The following is a 23,257-nucleotide window of genomic DNA, read 5'->3' on the forward strand; positions in this document are numbered from 1 at the left end:
AAATTTTTTACCAATACTCTAACAAGCCTATTATAAATTATAGTCTAATATCAATTTCATTAGTGTTTTTTAACCACTGTGCAGCAGCTGCTTGTTGGAGAGAGAAACACCGTTATAAATAAATGTTCGTATTGCCATTACAATTCATTGTGTTGGCCAACAACCACAAACGCCTTGATTCGCCCCGCCTCCATTCCACAGAGCAGAGCACATCCTCCACATTCGCTTCAATCTCCCTCGTTCCCTCACGTATGTATGTATGCCTTGAGGCGTCCATCCCGTTGCTTAAATGGCGTTAAATATGGCATTGATGATCATTATCAGTGACCCGACGTAATCCAATAGCTCCATCACGTTGTCGAGGTGTTAAATTTTTCCTTCATTTTTCTTTTTTTTGCCTTCATCCAATACCAATACCAATACGAAAACCAAGTTTAGCTTCGACTGCAGCTCCCTGCAGCTTGAAGCGCTAATGAAGTTGGCCGTGCAGTTGTTTGCCTGGCGCATTTTTTTTATTTTAGTCACAATTCAAAAATGTTTGCTGGACACACAATATATTTAAGCACCATTTCTGCCATGGCTAGTCACGAATTAATTTTTGTGATACTAGGCCCCTTCCCCGATTCCTGGCACACACTTCCAGCACTTCCCAGTGGCTTCATCTAATGAATGCCTCCAACGCCTGCTGCTGCTGCTGCTGCTGATGCCGCCGTTTCCATTGTCGATTGTGGCAACGCCTACCCGAGAGTCATTTATAATTTCTCGCAGTCGCATCCTCAAAAACTTTGGCCACTTTTCATGATCGTGGTGCACGTTTTGTTTGGCATTATTTACGGGCACACACACACACTCGAGCACACCCTGTTTTCCAGTTGCCCCTCTCTCTCTCTCTCTCTCTCTGTCTCTCTTGTGGGCCACTAACAAGTTGCCGATTGGGCTGCTTGCCCGATCATCCTCGTCTTGTTGCTCTGCACATTAACTCCTTTCCCAATAATCATAATAATTTACGACCACCCAACAGAGTTCGCAAAACGGAACGCAAGAAATCAGAATTGCAGAATCTCTCTCTCTCTCTCTCCCAGAACAAGTAACAGAAAGCAAAAACGGAGGAGCATTTTGTAAGCATTTTGTTGTTCGGTTCCTGTTTGCTATTCCTGTACACTTGGTGGGGAGGGGGGGGGGAGAGATCTTTGGTGTTGTTGGTAGGCGTGATCTAGTGTTGGGTTGCTCATGAGTGAGTGAACAAAAAGAGTTGTTCACTAAACTGAGCAACTGAACATGTTCCTCTCGAATTGTTCTTTATTACTCACTTGCTCTTTTTTGCTCACTTGTTCTTTATTGCTCACTTGTTATTTTTTGCTCACTTGTTCTTTCTTGCTCACTTGTTCTTTTTTGCTCACTTGCTCCTTTTGCTCACATGCTCTTTTGCTCAGCTGTTTTTCAACACTCACTTTTGTTGGCTTTGCTCATTTTTACGTACTGTTAGCTCATTTTGCGTTCTTCCGTTTTTTATTGTCTTCGTGTTAGCGCCAATTTTTGTTTCGCTTTTAAAAATTCATTATGTCGCTAATCCGGAAACACAGTGAGATTTGGAATCATTTTGAGGACATAGGTCTCGCATAGATCTCGCACGCTCCAGGGTATAAGCTTCCCACAAGAAAAACGTTAACCACCTCTTTGATACCCAAAGTTCGTGATGAACACTTGGAACATATTTTGGACAATTTGCGAATGGCCACTGCAGTATGTCTAACAACAGACGGCTGGACACCACTCAGCAATGAGAGCTATATAGCAGTAACTGTGCACTACATAAATCAGGATACAACAGTGCTACAATCACACACCATTGCTTGCGAGGCCTTTGAAGAGTCACACACTTCAGTAAACCTTTTTGGTTTTCTCAAAAAAATTGTTGTCAAGTGGGAGTTACAAAATAAAGTAATGGCTATAGCTTCGGACAATGCCCACAACATTTTTGGTGCTATAAAATTGGGCAATTGGAAACAGGTGAGGTGTTTTGCGCACTCCCTAAACATCATTGTTCAAAAGGCTTTGGAGAAAATCAGCAGTGTGCGCACGAAAGTAAAAGCTATCGCAGAGTACTTTAACCGTAGCTCATCAGGGCTAAAAAAGTTAAAGGACATGCAAGCTATGTTTAACTTGCCACAACTAAAACTCACGCAGGATGTGCCCACAAGGTGGAACCTTCAAAATGTTTCAAAGACTGTCGATGTTGCAGGCAGTTGTGGCAGCCCTCTCCACACGGACGGACCTTATTTTGTCCCCAGAAGACTGGAGTTTGATAGAAGGTGTACTTCCAATTTTACAGCCCTTCTATCAACTAACGGAAGAGATCTGCGCGGAAAAAAAACGTGACGCTATCAAAGATAATTGTCTTAGTTGGGTTGCTGCAAAAAAAATGGTGACAATAAATGCGTCTGTTGCAAGCCATACTTTGCAGGAGGTTGTCGAGACGCTCTTTTTGAAGTGGATGGCATCAGAGAGGTGGAAACAAATGTTTTGTACGCAGAAAACACCATTCTGGATCCAAGATTTAAAGGACGAGTATTTAAATCAACAGAAGCCTTTCAAAACGCGGTTTCTGAAATGAAGAAAAAACTGACAAAAATGCGCACCGTTGTCGCACTGAATGAAGGTGTCCCAGCTAAAGAATTGGGTTCTACTGACAAAGACGACATCTGGAACGAGTACGACAATAAGTTCCAACAAGTAAGCCACCCCACAAATACAATTGCTGCTGGTATTCGAGAAATGGATAAATATTTAGCTGAAGAGTATATATCTCGGAAGGCTGATCCATTGGAATGGTGGAATCAGCGAAAAATGCAATACCCGCATTTATATACATCTATGCTAAGTCGCCTATGCATAGTTGCAACATCTGTGCCATGCGAGCGCATATTTTCCAGTGCTGGTGAAACAGTAACCAAAAGACGGTCCCTGTTGAAGCCGACCAATGTGGAAAATCTTATGATTTTACATAATAACATGTAAATTTTATGTATGTTCCTAAATAATAGTATTTTTATTTAACGAGAAGACTAATATTCCCAATGAAGGGAATTTCTTTAACTTTAACCTTTTGTTTTTTTATTTTCTAATTTAGTTTTAAGTACAAGTTTTATAGAACATAAATACTCCCAATGAAGGGAATCAAATCTATGAAAAAGGTTTTGATTTGTTTTGTTAAATTAGTTTTAAGTACAAGAGTTATAAAAATCATAAAAAAAAAGATTTAAAATGGAACATAACATATTTCATTGTCTGTTGTGTGAAGAATTCAGTAGCTTTGAGCTGTTCATGAACAGTGAGCAACTGAGCAATGTGAGTGAGTCGACTCACTTCGAAAAAAGAACAAGTGAACATGTTCACCAAATTGAGCAACGTTTACCCAACACTAGCGTGATCCCGATCACTTTTGGTAATAGAGCGCAGAGAGGGCGGCGCTTCCTCTGAACGGTTTCTCTTACATACAATAATTTGTGGCAACGAATGGCAAAAACAAGGCTTAAACATAAAATTCCTAAAGCGATCGTTAAACTTCATTCAAGTTTATGCATCTTGATAATCTTCGAATAAAGTAAACTAAATGAAATGAAAAGGACTCAAAAAGGACTTGCAATTGGTTACAACTGAAAGTAATTAACAAGATTATCCTATAAGTAAGTAAGAAGGAATTCCACTTTAAGTCTTTCTCTTACTTAATCAAACTGACCAAACTGTTGGTCATATTGGATTTTGAAATTCGTGTACTTTACTTAGAAGTAGATAATAAAAATGGTTTGAAAACAGTCTGAGACAAGTAACCAAAAGGTCCTCGAAATTATTTTTACAAAATTTTAAGAATTATTTTCTAAAATTCATCAATTTGAGAATCAATTAAAGTTCCTAATAGTCTTTTCCTTATGGCCAATCATAATGTTAGTTAGACAAATTAAAGTCTTTAAATTTCATTGAAATAGTATTCCTTTTTCTTATCCTCGAGACTTGAGGTAAGGGTTAATAGGACCTTTTATAAATAAGTAAGCGGTAATCATATTGATTATAACTATTCTTTATCCTCATATAGTCAATCCATGCCTTGGTACTACTCTTTATAGCTTCCGATTAACTTTGGATCAAACAATTTTTAATTGAACTCGTTTCGGTTTGAATTGGAACTCAAAACTCCACTGCATAATAATAAAACAATGAAAACTTTACACTCAACTTTAGTTTTCACGCCAAAACGAATGTCTAGACATTTGGCCATTTACGCAACTTTTCAGGCTCTGTGATGTTCAATTGGTAGCCCCGAGGAGATGGAAAAGAGAACTTTCCTCTTGGTCTGTTTTAACATTTTTATTTTGCATTTATTTTATTTGTTTAATTGGGCTTAATTGATTTATTTTGCGGCCAAAACGAGCATTCAGAAGGTGTGTGGCATTCGATTCTGCGGTTAGGAAGGGTAAAATTACGTGACCACAAAAGCATACGACCATAAAAAGGAATCAACAGAATGAAAAACTCAAAATATATACCTTAATAGACAGACAGTTATATAACAAAGATACACAGATTGAATAATGGCAATGATATAGCAGAAAATTGATTAGAATTCTGTCTGATTGTTCCACAGTGCATCTGCACTCAACGAACTGCCATAGTCAGAGGCAGATGCCTCTGATGCCTGACCTGACAATGCGCTCCAGCTGGACTCCTAGTTTCCCCAATGCTCATCTTTTAAATAAACCGCTGTGAGTGACAGTTCAACAGTCAGAGGGAGTTCACAAGTTCAAATTGGGTCCAGAGACAGAATCTTTACACACACAAGGGCCACAAAGACAGTGGGAAAACTTCCACTTTGATGTATTGTTTATTGAATATTCTATACCCTGATATCCTGGTGAAGCCATAAAATAAAACTTAAGATCCTCCAAGATCTTAGCCTTCATAGGGACAACAAAAACATTGGCGTTATCCTTTTTAAGCTATAAGACATGATAAATTGAATAATGTTTATAAATTTCCTGTTAAAAAACAGAAGTCTGATCTAGTTTATAATCTATTACTAGATTTAAAAGAAAGCAAAATCTCAGAAGTGAATCTTGAAAAACCTTTCAAAATAAAGTTAACTTTTAACTCTGCCTTAACACAAGAGAAAACTAATTTTAGATGCTTTCTTTACATCAAATTCAGGATACAAAAACTGTGCAATGCCATCTAAAGAGCTGCAACTTCAACTCCAATTTCGATTGCAACTGCGACCGACTCTCTTCCCGACTCTCTTCCGGCAAATGCAGCGCATAAAATGCGCATAAATAACGAACAAACAACAAAACAAGAAGAAAAAAAAAAGGAAAAAAGAAAGAAACCACTAAAAAACCAAAACCAAAGAAGACGAATCACAATAAAACAAAAACAAAAAGGAAAAGTAAACGCATTAAGAACGCAAGCTAAAGGCTAAACGGTACTTTTTCGTCTTGGTCTTGGTCTTGGCCACGCTGCGCATGCGTGTTTGGGAGCTTAAATGCTTCTGACATACGTCAAATGTGGAAGCCCGACAGCCCGTTGCCGTTTGCCGCTTGCCGTGAGCCAAAGTGACATCTTGCCTGCCAGCTTGCCACATTCCTGTGTGCATCGATATATCCTCCCATCCTCCCATCCTCCTATCCGCCTATCCTTGTCGCCCTTTGTTCTTGGCACTCTGGCTCAATTAGAAATTCATGATGTTCCAGTGGAAATTCCAGCACTTTTTCAATACATTTTTAACTCGGCTAACTCAGATTTGACACTTTCTGGTTGCGGCTATCTAGTTTTTTTTTTTGTTATCAACCAGTGCCGAATTAGCCAGATAGATTAAGAGAATTCTTAAAATTTCTGTTATTAACTATTGTTCTTATACTTTTTGTGCTGTGCTTTCATCTTGTTGTTGTGACTCGCAACTAGTTTTGTCATTGAAGTTGTGTAGTATGACATGGCAATGCCAGAGTGTCCAGTTAGGCCTGCCTATCAAAATAGATGCCAAAAATGGTCAGTAATTGAACTATTCTTGTGTCCTTATTGTTATCAAGGACACGGCTTCATCAAGCTCTATTAGTGTCCACTCTTCTGTGCCTGGATTGAACCTTTTAGCGAGTCTAGCTCAGAGCCCTTCTGTCAGTTATGGTTAATATGGATCCCTAGGATAGTTTCGAAAATAAGTTGGCTTCTGCCCTAGTTATGGTTATGATCGATTTGATTTGAATACTAACTAACAAGCATGTCCACTTGACATCATTTTATATCAGTGTAATGGCAATTAACTTGTGATTTTGCATACATTTTGTATTTCATTTTGATTCATTCATTTTATATCATATTTATCGCACTCAAGTCTTCAACGACATCATAATCGACGACGCGTTATAATGTTGATAATTCATTCACTTATTAATTAAAATGCACAGACCAATTCGTTCAGACAGAACGAACTGCCAACAACTTGGAAGTTGTAATGAGAACTATGTACATACACACACACACACACACACACATACATACATTGCATTTGCATTTCCATATGCTCTACGAGCCATCTGAGGAGGATGCGTGAGGTTGGGTGAGAAATGAAGGGAAATGGGTGGCAACTAGACAATAAAATTTCATTTAATGCTGATGAAGTGGAAATGCAATCCGCCTCGGACTTGGAGTGTTTTCCCCTGCCCCCTGTCTCTGTCCCTGCCCATGCCCCTGCAGACAGTTCAGCTAATTTGTCGCGCCTTTTTTTATGGCGGAAACTGTTGATTAATTTTTGCCCCGGCAGCCTCGTAAAAGTTGTGTGTCAGGCTGAAATGCCAAAGGATTAGATTAGTTGATGGCAAAATTGGCTGAGACATCATAAAAATTCTGTGCTGCCAACATTGTTGAGGCCTCCTCAACATGTGGGCATTAGCTCAAATTGCAAGTGCAAATTGTCCAGATGCTTGAGTTTCTGTTTTCTGACAGACTTGAAATAAAAGTACAAATTGATAATAACAACAAGGCCGCTTGGCGTTTAAAAGAAATTCTCCCCTCCCTCCACGCAGTTTACTGGCCAACAAAAAAAAAGCCCATAAAAGTCAACTCTGTGTCTAGTGCAAAAGTCATTGAAACTCGCGGACAGGGCAAAGCACAAGAGTCAGCAGTGCATTGCAATGCGTTAAATGGGTGGGTGGAGCAGGCAGTGGGAGGGGTAAAGGGGATAAACTTCTGCCACCACAAAAGAAGAAGTGCAACAAACAAGTTTTGTTTCTGGCAAAAGTTGCGTAAAGAAAAGTTACAGCCTGGCTGACTCCTGCATCCTGATGGCAGTTATATCCTGGCGCAGTTATGTCAACCCCAGAACGCTTGAACTCTGTTTTGCTTTCTCTGGGGCTTATTTTGACACACACACACCAAACACACACTCTCACACCACCATAAACTGAAAAGCCCTTTTTGTGGTTAAAGCAAAAAGTCTCTCATTAAAAGAGTTAGTTAATTAGTCCATTGCAAGAACATTTGTGGCCATCAGAAAGTTTCATTTTCGAGTAGTTTATTATTAATGGTCATTTAAATTAAAAAGCATTAAGCATTTAATTAGATTTGCATATCAGTGTTTTAATAGATAAAATAAAGTTTTTGAAAATGTGTCAGAAATCTCATAAATTATTATTAACAACTTCAGGCGTGATTCAGAAGGATGGGAATATAGCCAAGTTAATTCATTAGCTATAAAGCCAAAAGGCCATGATGAACCACCACTTAAGACATCCACTCGATAGCCCTAAAGTTTCTGTTTGGTCTTCTTGGACCATGGCAATGCATGTAAATTGTTAGGTCATCGTTTTACTAATGCCAAAAAGAGTCCATACGAAACGAATAGTCAAAAGATGAAATAAAAAGGCGGCTTGGTGCATAAATAACTATGTTGAAATCACTTAGCTTACAAAATTGAATAACTTGAAGAGCTGTAATCTGATTCCGACCCCCCCTCCAACATCATCATTATCATCATCATGCCATTGGAAGATTAGTAACGTTTACCGGTCTCTTCCTCTAGTAAAATGTATATAAGCAATAAGCCAAAGGGCATATGCAAAGAAATATGTAGTAAAGAAAACGACAAGAAAGAAGTCAAGTCAAGAAGAGAGAGAAAGAGAAGAGCAGATTGCCATTATTTAAGAAGCAAGTTGCGAAATTCATGGCTCACACTTTACTACTCTCTCTCTTAATCTTTCATAACAAGAACATATTTTCCAGTTAATAAGTAGAACTTATTTTCATATTGTTCATTTCATTAATGGGATATAAAAACTAAAATTGTTGTTGCTTATTTAGTTTCAAGTTAGTATTAAGTATCTTATCTAAAATCTCAGCTGGAGATGGAGATAGAGATAGATATTACTTTACAAAAACACGAGTCACTTCTTAAGGTCTTGGGATCTAATGAGAGTTAACTTAGTCTCTAACCAAATCTTATTGCTCTAGTTATATGATTGATTTCGGATACATATTTTAGAGTATTCATACTTAAGCTAATACAACTAACCTACTAAACAAACTTACTTACCAAGAGATAAGTGGACAAATTTACTACTTTTCTATAAGGAAATCGAAAGAAGCTATAGTTGATATTTATATGTATATATTATACACTGCCTTGCCCCCGATTTTTTTGTGTTCTCCATCGCCTTGATGATTTGGGATGTGTAAGTAAGTTGGTGTAGATGGTAAACGAAAAGTCAAATGCGCTTATAACACTACAAAATACACAGAAGCCGCACCACCACCAACAAACCACCACCACCACCATTACATGCATGCCATCATGACTCCCCCGCTAACCACTAAACCGCTAGCCAACTTTGTCTGCCCTGTGATCTGGGTTTGAGTTGAAAGTCAAAGTCGACGGAAGCATCAGCCAGAATGCCAAATGGCAACAATGGCGACAGTTACATTAAACCAACGCGTCGGTTCTCCTTGCTCGTTGCACGTTGCACATTGCCGTTGCCGTTGCCATTGCCGTTGCCGTTGCCTTTGCTGTTGCCGTTGTTGCTTCAGTTGACAAACACTCTGTGGTAGATGGACAGACAAAGATATGGAGGGAACAAAGTTACAACTGCCAGGCGCCTAATTGGTTTACTTAATGTATGTTGCTTGTTTGTCGTTTTCGTTGTTGTTGTTGTTGTTGTTGGTGCTGTTGCTGTTGCTGTTAAACCCCAAAAAAACAAAAAGAAAATGTTGCAACTTGACAGAATTTAATGGAATTCTGTTTAGAGTTTGGCAAACAAACGATTTTTATGCATATATACATAATGCCATTGTGAGATAGTTTTTTGGCCTAATTAACAAAACGATTAGCAAGTAAATGTCCAAAAAGAAGTCTAAAATCAAAATTGTCCTTGGCTAGCAATGTGCATCGCCCCCTAAGTTATGCAATAGGTTTACGACAAACCAAAAGGACATTGAAATTAATTGCTAATTGAATTATAAATTCATATTATGATCGGCATTTAAAGTTGGTTAATTAACTTGCTTGTAACTCTTGCTCACAAAGGTATGCAATAGTTTTTGTCTTCTAAATGTTTGTGGAATGTCTTCCTAAGGGTGCCGAACTAAGCTTAGCCAAAGTTCTCCAGATTTTAATGCAGATTGAAAGACTTTAGATTGAAGCTTAATATTTTTTAGATTCAAAGATCAAAATTGAAATTCCAGATGATAATTAGAAGTACTTTCTAACCAAGATCCCTTAAGCTCGCTAGATAACTAAATAATATATACTAAGATACTGAGTATAGTATGGGTGTAATCTTCAAAATAGATAAATGTGTTTTCTCTAGTGCTTAATATTAAAAAAGAATCATCCTTAATAAAAAATTGTTGTACTTTAAAGCTATTATTATGCGATATCATTCGATTTCGCCGCTCAAATATAACAAAAAAAAACGACGAAGCCAAAGGGACTTACTCCAGATCCCTTGGCCTTTTACGGGTCGTAGAAAAAAAAAAAAAAAAAGGGCGATAACAAAATGATGCGCTTATAAATTGTTAGCAATGTTCGGATGCGTCTCTTTCGTGTTCGTTTCGTTCGTTTTTTTTTTTTTTTTTTTTTGTGATTTGTAAGCAAGACATGGAGGAGTTGTAGAAGTTGGCCAAGAACGGGGAGGAAGAACAAATGATGACGGAGTAACGGAGGGATTTGGCGATAGAGGGGAGGGCAAACAGCTTTAGACACTTTAACACATTCCACTGGGAATTCAAAAGAAGGAGAGACCACATCACTACCATCAGCATCAGCATCACCATCACCATCACCATCACTAACTCACATACTCACAGACACTTGGAACATTTAGACATCTTTTTGAGACCGGTTTTTCGGCGCTACAAAACTCGCCTTGGATTCGAATTCAACTACTCTTAACTAGGAGAGAACTAAAAGAACTTAAGGCCGCCCCCCTCTCACTCCATCTCCCCCAACCATTCACCACTTGCATAGATACCAAAAAGGCCAGGAGACATGACGTGAAGACACCATCGACCAGTAGCCCAGCCTCCCTGCTAGTTAGACCCTCCGCATGCATGCAGCCTTCCTCCCATTATTTAGCCCCCTTTTTTTGAAACTTTAACTTAAACTTTGCCGATTAGAACAGACTAGAAACATTTATGCTTATGAATCTGTAAAAGTTGTGCTAATTATATTAAATTTAGTTGGTAAGAAACAGTTATTCATTATTTGACACTTCTTTTCATCACTTGGAACGGACTCTACCCTACTTACTTACATGCTCACCAATTGGCCATTGAAAGGGTTTCTTATTTCCTTTTTCTTTGATGTTAAGCTAATGGAGACTAGAAGGGCAAATCTGATTTGGCTCAAACCAAAAAGAGAGAGCACATTAGAGGGCAAATGGTTGATTCTCTGTTGATTCTCTTCGAGGTTTACTATAATTATGAACAGACAAAGTTTATATAGTTTTCTCTCTTTGTTTATTTGTTATATATCATATCCTCAGAAGTGAAGATCAAAACTTTAGATCAAGTGTAAACAAAAAGAATTTTGGCCAATTTCTAAGACAAGACTAGAGTTAAGTCCTTTCTCTATAGTTCTTTTGGTCTGTGATTCTCTGCTCTGTGCTTATAAGAGCACCAAAATTTCGCCCGAAATCTTCAAGTGAAAATGTTCTTGTGCGGGTTTTTTTTTTTCTTTTCGTCTTTTTCTCTTTTTTTTTTTGGTAGCTTCTCCTCCCTGGCAGCAGCAGCAGCAGCTTCACATGATTACAGGAGACGATGTGACAATGGCATTGACGTTGACGTTGACGTTGACTTTGACTGGTGGCATAGTTGGCATTTACAATGAAAGCTAGTCAAGTCATCGAATGACGAATACCCTGTGTGAAAAAAAACAACAACAATTGAATGCCTTAACTTTCAATTGAGATGCCAACTTTTTGCTTGTTACTTTTGCTAAAAAGCTTAAGCATTTTACACATGAAATGGTCATATGTATATACCCGTTAACCCTAGTCTTATGTGCAGGGTATTAACAAAGAGCAATAAGAAGAAGAAGAAAAAGTGAAGAAGAGAACGTAACCTTTTCGACAGTTTACCATTTGAGTTGTTGTTGTTGTTGTTGTGTGCCCTTTCATAGCCATTTAATCCAAATTGTGCGTAAGACCAGGCGGCCCTTTGATCAAAATACAGGCCAAAGAAATCAGAGCGTATTAAGCGAAGGTGTTAACACACACATACACACATAGATACATTTTTTTTGTACCTTTATACCCCTTAAGCTAAACCATATACGAATTCATTTGATGACCTCCTAATTAAAAGTAAATATTCTTCTCTATGGCCTTAAAACGTGACTTTTGCTTATTGTTAGTGCAAAGATAATTGACTTTGAAATAAAGGTTTACTCTTCTTCATTCAATATGTTTTCCTAGGACCACCAAAAGTCTTACCATATAACTTTGCTATTCTGATTTCGATTCTTATGAAATTTAGTACACGAATAGTTATAAAGATCTATAAACAAATTCAATTGGTTTTAGAAGAGCACGGGACTCTGAAAACTCAGATTCATAAAGAGAAGATTTCACAATCATGGCTATGAGGGAAAAAAAGTGGGTTTCCTTTGGTTGAACTCTTTTTGACCATGCAATTTTTTAATATTATTCTAGTTATATACTCACTTCTTTATCGTTTCACTCCTCTCGTTTCTCTCTTGATATGCAATTTCAGCTTCCCTTGCGATACATCATGTGCTTAGTTACCATTTTTGCAAATAAGCTGCCGGAATGTCTTCGATGGCAACAAAAACCAACAACAGCAAAAATTCAATTACCTCGAAACTAGTTTGGCACATAAACAAAAATCGCAAAAAAAAAAAAAAACAACAACATACAAAAATAATAATAAAATAAAATCCTCTTGTGTCTCTCCGTGTGTGTGTGTGTGTGTGTGAGAGAGTAGTGTGTGTGTGTGTTTGTGCATAGAAGCTAAAATGCATTAGCTCTCAGAGAAGGCTCTCCTGTGGTAGGTGGCCGGTGCGGGGAACCGGGGGCAACGACTAAATGTGGCCTGAACGTTTGCTTTTCGGTGGCGGGAAACGTTGAGGCACAGGCACAAAATTAAAATATAATATTTCACTTTTGCTTCATTCTTTTATACAATTTTTAGGTTTTTTTTTTTATTTATATTCTTTTTGCGTTCGTTCCGAAGATCGCCACGATAGAGGCCAAGACTTTGGATGAAACTTAAGGCACAGGGCAAGAAGCACGAAAGAACCACGACCACGTCCACGACGATATTTGCGAATGTTGTATGAACCGCCGAAAAGTGTTTTTTTTTTTTCTGTTAATTTGTAGTTTTGTGTTTTGTTTTTTTCCTGTTCTTTGGTCGCTCTGCTCCGTGGAGAACGTCCTCACGCGACTGGCACGCAAAACCAACTGGCCCCGGCAGTAGCAACTGCATTTTGGAGTCACTGCCTGTTGTGTGTGTGTGTGTGTGTGAATGGAGTGCAGGCAAAGGAACCAAGAACCAGCTAGTCAACGAGCCGAGAGCTATAAGGCTGACAAGCGAAACGACGAACAAACAGCATTGGGAACAAGCGCTTAACGAGTAGTCGGAGTTGAAAATGTGTGTTTTTTTTTTTTTTTTTGTTTTGAAGTCGGAGCCGGAGCCGGAGCTAGAGTCGGAGTTAGAGTTTGGCGTTATATGTATGTGTATCCATCCCAACCAGCTGGCGGCGCGCGCTCTGCTCTCTCCTTGGTAAATATTCCAATGAATCAAGAGAGTGTGAGTGAAAGAACAAGAAAGAGAGACAGAGAGAGAGAGAGAGAGATGGAAATGGAGTAGTGCATATTACGTATACGCAATACAAAAGCTAAGCCGGCACGTTTTAAGCCGCTGCAACTAAAACCAAGGTACGGTTCACTTTGATCTCCATCAAATAAACAAATGTTGACTAATTAACTTTCAATAAGTTTTCTAAAGTCTTTTTCAAAGAGTTTTTAGATTAATAGAATTAGAATTGAAATATGAAATCAATGAAAAACTTCACTCTACTCTTTCTTTGATATGAATCGAATATGATTATATAGAACGAAGTTTGGCTTGTCTTCTGAATAGTCTTGGAATCTAATTCGAAAGCTTTAACCCTTTGAGAGCGATAAAACTTGATTTTCAAGATTCGATTTCATATTTTAAGTGTTTGTTCACCTCACAAATGTTTGTCAAATTCAATTTCCATAATATTTTTATAATTTTAATCAAAGTGAAATTAACCTCCTGACAGACTAAAACGTCCCTGTACTTAAATTTGTGCATTTTTGCTCGTGTAACATTTTTTTTTGTTTCTCCCAACTTGTAGTAAGAGAAAGAGAGACAAAGGAAGAGCGACAGAGTGGTGGGAGAGAGGAGAAGAGAGGGGGGGATTTCGATGTGCCAACATTACATTACAAGCTAGCATAGCCAGAGCAACCCCATCAGGCGAAGTAGTAGACAGAAGGCAACAGGGAGCAGAGAATGCAACTTTAAGGAGAGCGAGAGACACCTCCAATGTGTGTGTGTGTGTGTGTGCTGCAGCTGGCAGTGAGCGCACTTCCTACTTTATTACTGGTTTCCAACTTAATAAAATATGTGGAGCGTCGTCGACGTTGCCCGCATAAGAGAATGTGAGTTGGATCAGTAGCATAAGTGCAAGGAGGGGGAGGAGTGGGGTTGTGTGTGAGTGTGAGTGTGAGTGTGAGTGTGTGGGTTGGGGAGAGAGGACGAGAAGTAGTAACTTTCTTTAGCCAGCTGTTTCATGCTTTTTGTTGCAGTTTTTTTTTTTCTTTTGCATGTTTTGTTTTTGGCCACCTATTCGCCGACTGCTCTCTGACTTGCTCTCCTTCACTCTCTCTCTCTCTCTAGGTGAGTTTGTGTGTGTGTGAGTCTCTCTCTCTTTCTCACTCTTACTCTCAGCTGTTGCTTGGCTTAGCGCCAGTCTCAGTCTCAGTCTTCTGTCTTCTGTCTTAGTCTTGGTACATTAATTTTTGCTTGCCTTGTCATAGTTTATAGCAATTTCTTATTAATAAGCGCCTTTTATGGCAGCCCAGGAGCCTTAGACTAAGGACTAGAACTAGCAGCAGCAGCAGCAACCATCCAGCCACCTCTCCCATGGGCGACATTAACGTTAATAATAATAAAATGTGTAATTGCATATAACGAAGATGCGTTCTAAAGCTGCATCAAACAAAGCCAAGTCTAACGAAGTTGTCTGTCGACTCGGTGCCAACAGACCTCTCACCTCTTCCTCCCCCCTTCCCACCAGAGAAAGGTGTAAATCACTCTCGTAGACAGAAACACACTTCCATATAAATATAGTGGATGTTCTTGATCAGTATCTACGGACAAGTCGATCTGCACATACTTCTGACAAAGGACATAAATTCATTGAATTATGACTGTAACTTCTAACCAAAATTTATGATCAATATGGCTTGAATAATATTTTGTTTTAAAGGGTATTTCATAATCTACACGACTCTCGTTTATTTTACAAGTGTCTCAAAACGAATGTCCAAAGCTTTACTTGGTACATAAGTTTTGGCTAAAAAAAGGAATGGACCCAATGCAATATTTCAGGGCCACACATACAACATTGCCACTTCCCTGTGTGTGTGTGAGTGTCTGTTTGTCTGATGACTTTTGTTGTGCGCTCGTGCAGTTGATAGATTTAATAGCATAAATGCAAAAGAAAATCATGTTTTCCATGTAAAATATAAATCCATAAATTTTGCAAAAATTTTTCATAAACCAAACAAATTTTTGTAAGTGGGCAAACAAAGCTGAGTCTATCTAATGTTTTATCATGACCTAACATAACTTGGGTATCTTAAGCTAACCTAATGAATGCTTATTCACACCATTGCATACTTTAAGGAGTAAAGTTCCTCCATTTCATGGCCCACTTTCCATCAATGATCGTTACTTTTCTTTCTGTCTCTTTTTGATGTTGATCTCTCTCTCTCTCTCTCTCTCTTTGTCTCTTTTTTGTAACATTTTCATTTGGTTCATTTTGGTTTGCATTGTCCTTTGATTTCTGTTTCTATTTTGTTTATATATTCTTTGGCCTATTCCATCGTTGACTTCTGTATGGATTTCCGTTCAAAATTCGTTTCCGTTTCCGGTTGCGCTCAGATTATGTTAACGCCTAGATAACATTACCATAGTCCTTGCCACAAATAGCAAGGTAATTCTCTCACTCTCTCTCTATTTCTCTCTCTGTCTCTCGCTCTTTCTCTCTCACTCTCTCTCTCTCTCTGTCTTTTATAAAAGTCCTTTAAAGGTATAGATTATAAAGACCATCGATAACTAAACTAACTAATTAGTTACATTAGATTGATTGATTCTCACGATTCGGTTTCAAGATTTTAATGGACACTTATCGGGGAACACCTGGCAGATATATCTATGGAAATCTGAGACTATAAAACAACTATTAAAACTTTTTATAAAACTCAAAGGATATTCAATTCATACATATATAATCTAGAGTAAGGGAATTGCATTGCCTTCATAATTTGTGATTAATCACACACATACACACACACACATAGAAAACTATTCACTAATAAATTTTTGTAATTTGCCATACAAAGACATGTAAATTTTCTACAATTAGACATGTATGCATGCATGTATGTATGTGTGTATGTGTGTGGCAGAAGGTTTTCTTCCTTTTGCAGAAATGCCGCCATTTATTTTTTGTTCACTCTTTTGCCTTAAAACAAATAAACTATGTGCGGCTATATGCGCTCGACTTTCTCGGCCTTCATTCATTTCATTCATTCACAGAAATGTGCAATACAATCGGCTCAGAGAAATGTGGGTAAGAGTGTGGTGGTGGAGCAGGACGAGAGAATGGTGATTGGAGTATGGGAATTTTTGGGTGAGAGAGAGTTGTACTCACGGCTTACAACTGCAATTACAACTAGTTGTATGTACCCCGCCTCACCTGTTGGACCTCCCTGCACCTTCACTTATATATATATATGTATGTATATGTATATGTATATGTATATCCTTCTCTTTTACGTCTGGTTTCTGGCTTCTCTGGGGAATTAACAATGAGCCGGCAACGATGTTAACTGAAAAATGCTTTTTGCTCCTGCTGCTGCTGCTGTTAGCTTTTGGGGCTGTGGTTCTCGGATGTGGAACTGTGGGTCTGTGGGGTCTGTGGGGTCTGTGGGGTTCTGTGGCTCTGTGGCCTGCCCGGCTGACTGACTGGCTGGGGCAACTGATGGCGTTGGCGGTTTTGTTTACTGGCGGGGGCCCATAGTGCAGTGAACTCGCCGCTAAGTATGCAACACAAAACTGTAGTTTAATTGGTAGAAGAAAATTCCATTATCCATCGACAATCTCGAAATTTCTTTTGACTATTTTTTGTTCGTATTCATTTTTTTTTTTTTTTTTTTTTGAGAATATTTATTATTTCGTGCACAAAAGCTTTATAAGAATACCCTTGCAAAGAAGAAAAAAAACATACATATATATGTAGGTAGGTTTTTCTTCTCTTCACACAGCGACTTGTAAGTATTTTCTTTTGGTAATTGGAAAAAGATTCGATTAAGTATTTCTGTTTAACTGGTGCAAATATATTTGCCATTTTGTGTGTTGTTGTTGTTGTTTTTCATATTTGTTTATCGCATCAGTTTTTAGGGTAAATATTGTGAGTGATCATGTAACCATTTCTCTTTAGTTGTGCTATTAGAGTATCCATGTTCGGGTAGGACTTTTGGTGTACGATACAAACCCTTCGAGTAGTTGAAGTAGTCCTGAAAGAAAAAGGCAATAATAATAATTACTTTTAAGTGATTTAAAGGTAACTTGGATAGCATTTTGCCAATTTTGTGACTACTTCCTTTCTAGTTTCATGGCTCGAATAACACTTAATCTTGGCTTCTGTAACTGACCTTTTCATTTTTTCGTTGCCTTGTCCAGGAATGATTGACGACATCGCCCTCAGCCACTGGCTTCACCTGCAATACAGCTGAAGTGGGTATTGAGTCATTCATGAAATTTGAATGTGACTTTAGTTTTAGTTGCAGATCAATCGCTGGCGGTGGTTCATGACGAATTCTTTCCTCAATTTCATAAAGCTCTTGCTGAAAGTTTTTATATTTAGTAGGAGAAATATAGTTTATTCGATGCTATGTATCTACCCGATTCTTGTAGACCATGCAGCAGGCCCGAAGGGTAAAGAAATAGATTATCTCAACACCCGATAGCAGGGAGAAGCCCAAGAATAAACTGGCAATGCCACCAAAAGATACCAAAAGATCGACCCAACCGAAGAGTACTTCACGTTTATAGCGTATAATGGGCCAAGTGAGAAATTCAACCAAAACGCCAGGACTTTCAGGCCGATCGACACTTGACAAGGGAAAGCGAAGATATGAAATAATCATAATCTTTGGATGGCGGAGGAAAACTTACATCTTAATCAGTTTATCAATATTGAAGACTGTCTTGGAGCAACTAAGTTCACATTGCAGACAATCCTTGATATTGGTTATATTCATCTTGAAGTCATTTAGACACCCAAAATCCTTAATCGAGCACATCGGTACATTGGCTTAAGGGAAAAAAAAAACACATCCTAATGAAGAGATTAACAATATGTCTTGCTATACTCACAGATTGGCTTATAGAAGGGCGGATTACATTTGCATAGCTTGATGGCCTTATTCATGCGGCATTGCTTCATGCATGAGGAGAATGTATAGGCATCGGGAAAGTAATTCAATTTCACTTCATCGCTAAATATGCATTTGCGTTGTCCTATCGACAATTGACGTGCATCATCCGTGGTATATGTGTTCTTCTTAGAGATCCTTACCTCAACCAATTGACTCTCGGACCAATCGATTTGGGCATTAAAGTCCGAGCCAAAGTATTCCTCATTGGAAAATATAAAAATCTGTAAAACGAAAAAGGATTATTCTCTTTCTGTCTGTCTCTCTCACTCTCTCTCTCTCTCTCTCTTACACGGGCTGTGCTGTTGGGTACAAAAAATAGAGCCCATTTTTTGTCTGTCTCATAAAGATCATGAGGTGCTCCAGTTTTAATGCTAAATTAAAAAGTATGAAACAATCAGAAAATATCAATGAATTTATATTTAATGTTGTAGATTTTAAAATATCCTTTTAGAGTTAAATTTTGGTATGTTGAATGGGTAAATATTGCCCTCTAAAGTATGCAATGATCAGACAAACAGGTAAACTATACTAAAAACATTTATAAAGAGATTTTGAAATGTTCTGCAGGTGAAAACATTGTCTATAAGCAATTGGTTATGTGCTATTGGCCATTAAACGTATTAAACAAATGTTTATTGCATACTTTAGGGGGCACATTTACTGTAAAACACATGAATATGGAAGAATATTAAAAATATTTTTGGGAGATGTCAAAATTGAATGAGCTCTTCGTCGGCTCATTTAGCGGACATCCCATAGGATTCAAGGACTCGCTAGCTCAAGTGAGCCATGCTTAGATCCTTCAGTTCTTGCAGGACAGACGATCAAGAAATTCTTTCCTTGATGGGCAAAGCAAACGAACTAATTTAAGGACTAAAAACTAGGTTCAGAGTGACAAAATCTAAAACAGTCTTTTGACTGCTCTCATGCACATCATCTAGCTCAAGTATTTCATGCTATATCCAACCGATTCTTACTTCATAGGGTCATAATTATTTATACTTACTCCTCTGTTTCGGTGGACTTGAAGCGACTATTGAAGGCATAGCAGAAACCATGCTCCGTATAGATGGGTTCAAAGTGGGCACAACACGGTATCTCCTCATCACGATATTTGCATGAGACTAAAGTATTCTCACAGCTGATATGTGCCCGGAATGCCCAATCCCTTATCGTGTGCTCCATCAATTGTTCCTGGGGTATGGGTTCGCCAAAAGTTTGCGCATCTTTAATATTCTCAAAATTCAATGTGGTCAATAGATTCAAAAATGGTGCGAACAATGCCGCCTTACTGGGATCGTAATTGCTATAGAGACAGAGAGAGAGAGAGAGAGAGAGCGAGATGGCAATGGGTTAAAGGGTAAGGTCAGTAAAAGGTCGCGTCATTTGTGAACTTACGCTAATGTTTTATATACCGTTTCATAGGCCTTATCGAAATCAAAACCCGCCTCGGGACAAACCACAGTCGTTGGGAATACAACATTTTGATTATGGAAATCGGTATCCAGACCCGTAATGGTCGGATTCGTTTGAAATTTCTCCCACAAACTCATAATAATGACCAATGCGGTGACGGCACCAATCGATGTGAAACAGAACCACATGAATTTCTCACCAATTGGACGTCCCGTCTCGGCAATATATCTAACACCATGTAATGTGGAATTCTGAAAGAACTCCTTTGTCTGATAGATCAAACTGCGTCGAAAGATGACCAAAGTGCTTAAAAGTTTTTGGCGTCGAGTCAACGTTGAGTCCGATTGATTTCCATTTGACATTGATTTCTCTTCCGGCATTTTCGTTTCAGGAACATAGTTCCTTACCAACCGGCATGGAATTTATTACTAAATGTCCAACAAAAGAAGAAAAAAAGAAATAGAGAAAAAGTCATGTTGCTGCTCTCTAGGAGGGTATCTAGGTCATTTAATGAGACTTCTAATTGCCCCCGCCGAAAAGGAATGGAATGGAATGGATGTATGTCCTGTATATGTATGGCCACTAAAAGCCTTTCATTGTTTATGCATTAGTGGTTTGCATGACTTTGATTGAACGCCCCGTCCCGACCCGTCCCGCGCCTACTTATGTATGTATGTACAATTCAAAAGCTTATCTAGATGGCTCATTAGCTATTGCGATTGCTGGGGTTGCTACACAAAATGGCGATCCCTTTTGACCAACACAAAAGGGTGGCTCCGAAGGAGCTGGCTGCAGCTGGCTGCCAAATATCCGGCGCCGCTTAACAACAACAAGTTCACAAGTTTTGTGTGAACTCCTGACGCGAACGGACGATGCTAAACCGTAGCTATCCCGATACAAGAAGCACAACTCTTGAATACCCAATATCAAGTATTTTACTTTTCATTTTTGATAATTAAATATACCCAAAGAGCATTTGTTTTGTGCCCGCCAAGGGTATCAGAGACTAAATTTCAAGTTGTCTCAAGTTTCGCGCTGCAGAACAAAAGACAAAACGGCAACCGAATTCAGTTGACCCTGATGGGGCGATCCGATGAGCGACCAAATGACGATAAGTAGCAGCAGCAGCAGCAGCAGCCTGCAGCATCCGCCGCATGCTCTTCCCCTTCCCCACTTGGAAGACACAAAGAAGGATCTCCCGATCTTAAGTTTCACCAGAAACCAGTGGCGCCAGTGTCAGGGCATTATTATAAGTGCCTCAACATATTTTTTTTTTTTTTAGTTATATGTTTTGTATGAATCTCAACCCAAAAGAAAAGCTCTGCTAACATCCTTGAATCGCAATGAAATACAGTAAAACATAAATATTTATATACTGAAATTTATATTTTAAAATATTACCAACTACATTATCCTCTATAAAGTCTGGCGGCAACAAAATTATACAATGCTAGCCATTCAAATAGGACAACATAAAAAGACGATTCTTATCGCTCATCTATTTAAAAATTGGCTATAATTGTTAACAACTCAAATTCAAACAACTTTTAACTGAAACATAGGCGAATCTAGGGCTGTACAATGAAGTAAATTAGCCCCTTAAAGTATGCATTTGGCAGCCCAAAGAAGCATACAAAGAACTTTTGGAATGTACTGTAAGTAAATAACAATCATCGAAGCAAACATTGTTGAACTAGTCTAACGAAAAGTTATAAAATTGTTAAAAACAATGAATATCACATTGCATACTTTAAGGGGTAAATTTTATATTAGTCAGAAAAATGGTTAAGAAAAAATATGTTAAAACGATCTTTTCAGATTTTCAAAAGAGCATCTCAATTCGGTATTGTAAAGTGCTAAAACCCCATTGTAATCGGTAATCATTTGTTAACCGAAATTGTGACAATTTGTCTAAAGGAAAACAGAGAAAGGAATAAAGGCAAAAAGCGCAAGAAAAAAGAAGGGTAGATAAAGTGAATTCAGGTGCATATAAATAAAAATAAATTCAAAATTGAGAGAGTAAAGGTGAATGGAACTCGTTTTTTATTTCATTTCTCGTTCTCTCTCTCTGTCTTTCTTGCTCTCTTTCTCTTTCTTTGACGTGCGCGTATCTGTTTATGTGTGATTAATGGTAATTGCCTTTGGAGAAGGCAAAATTGTTTTCAATATTTACGTACATAATGTGTCTCAGAGTAAATATTGAAAAAGAGGAATTTCTTTTTAGTAAAATTGCAAACGAATTAAATTTTTTTTTTTTTTTACTTTTTAACATATTTAATACCCTTTTCAATGGAAACTTTTAATATTCCGATTGATTTTTCCAGAGCCTGTTTTTCTATATCATTCATGGCAGGTAGACCATGGTTCTTTTCGATTCCCCTTGGACCAAAAGTCAATGGTGTGGCAAAGAACGCGGCATCGGTGACATTTGATTCGACATAGGCGCATTCCGGTGGACCCTCAATTCCCTTCAAACCCATCAGCATCGCATTGACAAAACGAAAGCAGGCAAAGGCTGTTGAAAGGGTGGCGGAACCCTTGCCAGCCTTGGCTTGAACCACCTCATCGCCGCCGAGTTGAATCCTGTTGGTCAATGCGGCAATGCATTCATCATCGCCCCGAAAGGCGGGTTTGCATTGAGAGAATATTGGCATTATGGTTAGACCTGTGTGACCTCCTATGACTGGAATGCGAACCTTCTTTGGATTCAAATTCATATGATCGGCTACGAATTGCTCTGCTCGCACAACATCCAAAGTGGTGACACCAAACAAACGATTCGGATCGTAGGCATCGTTTTGTTTGAGTATTTCGGCTGCCATCGGGAGTAGGGCATTGACAGGATTTGTGACAACTGCCAAGAGGGCGTGAGGTGAATTTTTGGCCACTGAAGTGGCCACTTCGATAACCACATCAGCGTTAACATCAAACAGATGGTCACGCTCCATATTCGGCTTACGAGGCATACCAGCTACAACTACCACTACATCGGAACCCTTGATGGCCTTATCCAATTCGGTTTTGCCCAATGTGTGCTTGATCTGACATGGTGTCGATATGTGCGATAGGTCGGTAGCCACACCCCGTGAATCCACAATATCCTGTAGAACCAATTCACTGATTAAATCATTCGTCTTTAAAAGCAGGGACAAGGGCTGACCAATGCCACCACTGGCCCCCACCACAGTCACTCTAAAGGAACGCTAAACACAACAGGAGTCAAATAGGATGACAAGGTCTTTTGCTATAGTTGGATCACTTTAGGGCTTACCATTTGTATTGATTGAGGCAATTGCCGCACACATTGTCTTAACATTGATACATTGACTTTGAAACGAAACATCCCAAGGGCCACAGAAGCGATAAAGGCCGGTGATTAAATATGATATGCAATTTTGTTGATTATGAAGCCGAAAATGAATTTATAAAATTGATCATTAAGTCAAAGTTAATGTCTCAACTTAAAATTTCTTGACGATTGTAACGTTTTTTAGATTACTTTGTTGTTAATCAACACTAGTGAATAAACTCTACAATAAATACTTTTAAATTTTAAAATAACGGTTTGAACTGCCATGAATTATTAATCA

The 23,257-nt window shown here is 38.4% G+C and overlaps 3 protein-coding genes across 3 annotated transcripts in view; all 3 read right to left on the bottom strand.

Annotated features, from left to right (window-relative positions):
* LOC137583348 (serine-rich adhesin for platelets-like) overlaps positions 1 to 12,657 on the bottom strand; it is a 76,819-nt gene extending 64,162 nt beyond the window's left edge. Inside the window, exon 1 of the mRNA XM_068298303.1 lies at positions 12,201 to 12,657. The gene's annotated coding sequence lies outside the window, so the exon portion shown is untranslated. The remainder of the gene's footprint in view (positions 1 to 12,200) is intronic.
* Positions 12,658 to 16,965: 4,308 nt separating this feature from the next.
* On the bottom strand, positions 16,966 to 20,077 carry ppk23 (pickpocket 23). The gene is made up of 8 exons (XM_068303323.1): positions 19,650 to 20,077; positions 19,258 to 19,557; positions 18,541 to 18,622; positions 18,190 to 18,472; positions 17,989 to 18,127; positions 17,715 to 17,925; positions 17,466 to 17,657; positions 16,966 to 17,327 (listed from the first exon to the last, which is right to left on the bottom strand). Exons 1-8 carry the CDS (start codon positions 20,045 to 20,047, stop codon positions 17,208 to 17,210), a joined length of 1,725 nt encoding a protein of 574 aa, XP_068159424.1. The 5' UTR covers positions 20,048 to 20,077; the 3' UTR covers positions 16,966 to 17,207.
* A 1,696-nt stretch (positions 20,078 to 21,773) lies between these two features.
* On the bottom strand, positions 21,774 to 23,150 carry LOC137587100 (malate dehydrogenase, mitochondrial-like). The gene is made up of 2 exons (XM_068303357.1): positions 22,939 to 23,150; positions 21,774 to 22,870 (listed from the first exon to the last, which is right to left on the bottom strand). The coding sequence occupies exons 1-2, from the start codon at positions 23,008 to 23,010 to the stop codon at positions 21,926 to 21,928; spliced, it is 1,017 nt and encodes a 338-aa protein (XP_068159458.1). The 5' UTR covers positions 23,011 to 23,150; the 3' UTR covers positions 21,774 to 21,925.
* Between the last annotated feature and the right edge of the window lie 107 nt (positions 23,151 to 23,257).

This window comes from Drosophila tropicalis, unplaced genomic scaffold (genome assembly GCF_018151085.1).
Source record: "Drosophila tropicalis isolate 14030-0801.00 unplaced genomic scaffold, ASM1815108v1 contig_158, whole genome shotgun sequence".
Lineage (NCBI taxonomy): Eukaryota > Metazoa > Arthropoda > Insecta > Diptera > Drosophilidae > Drosophila > Drosophila tropicalis.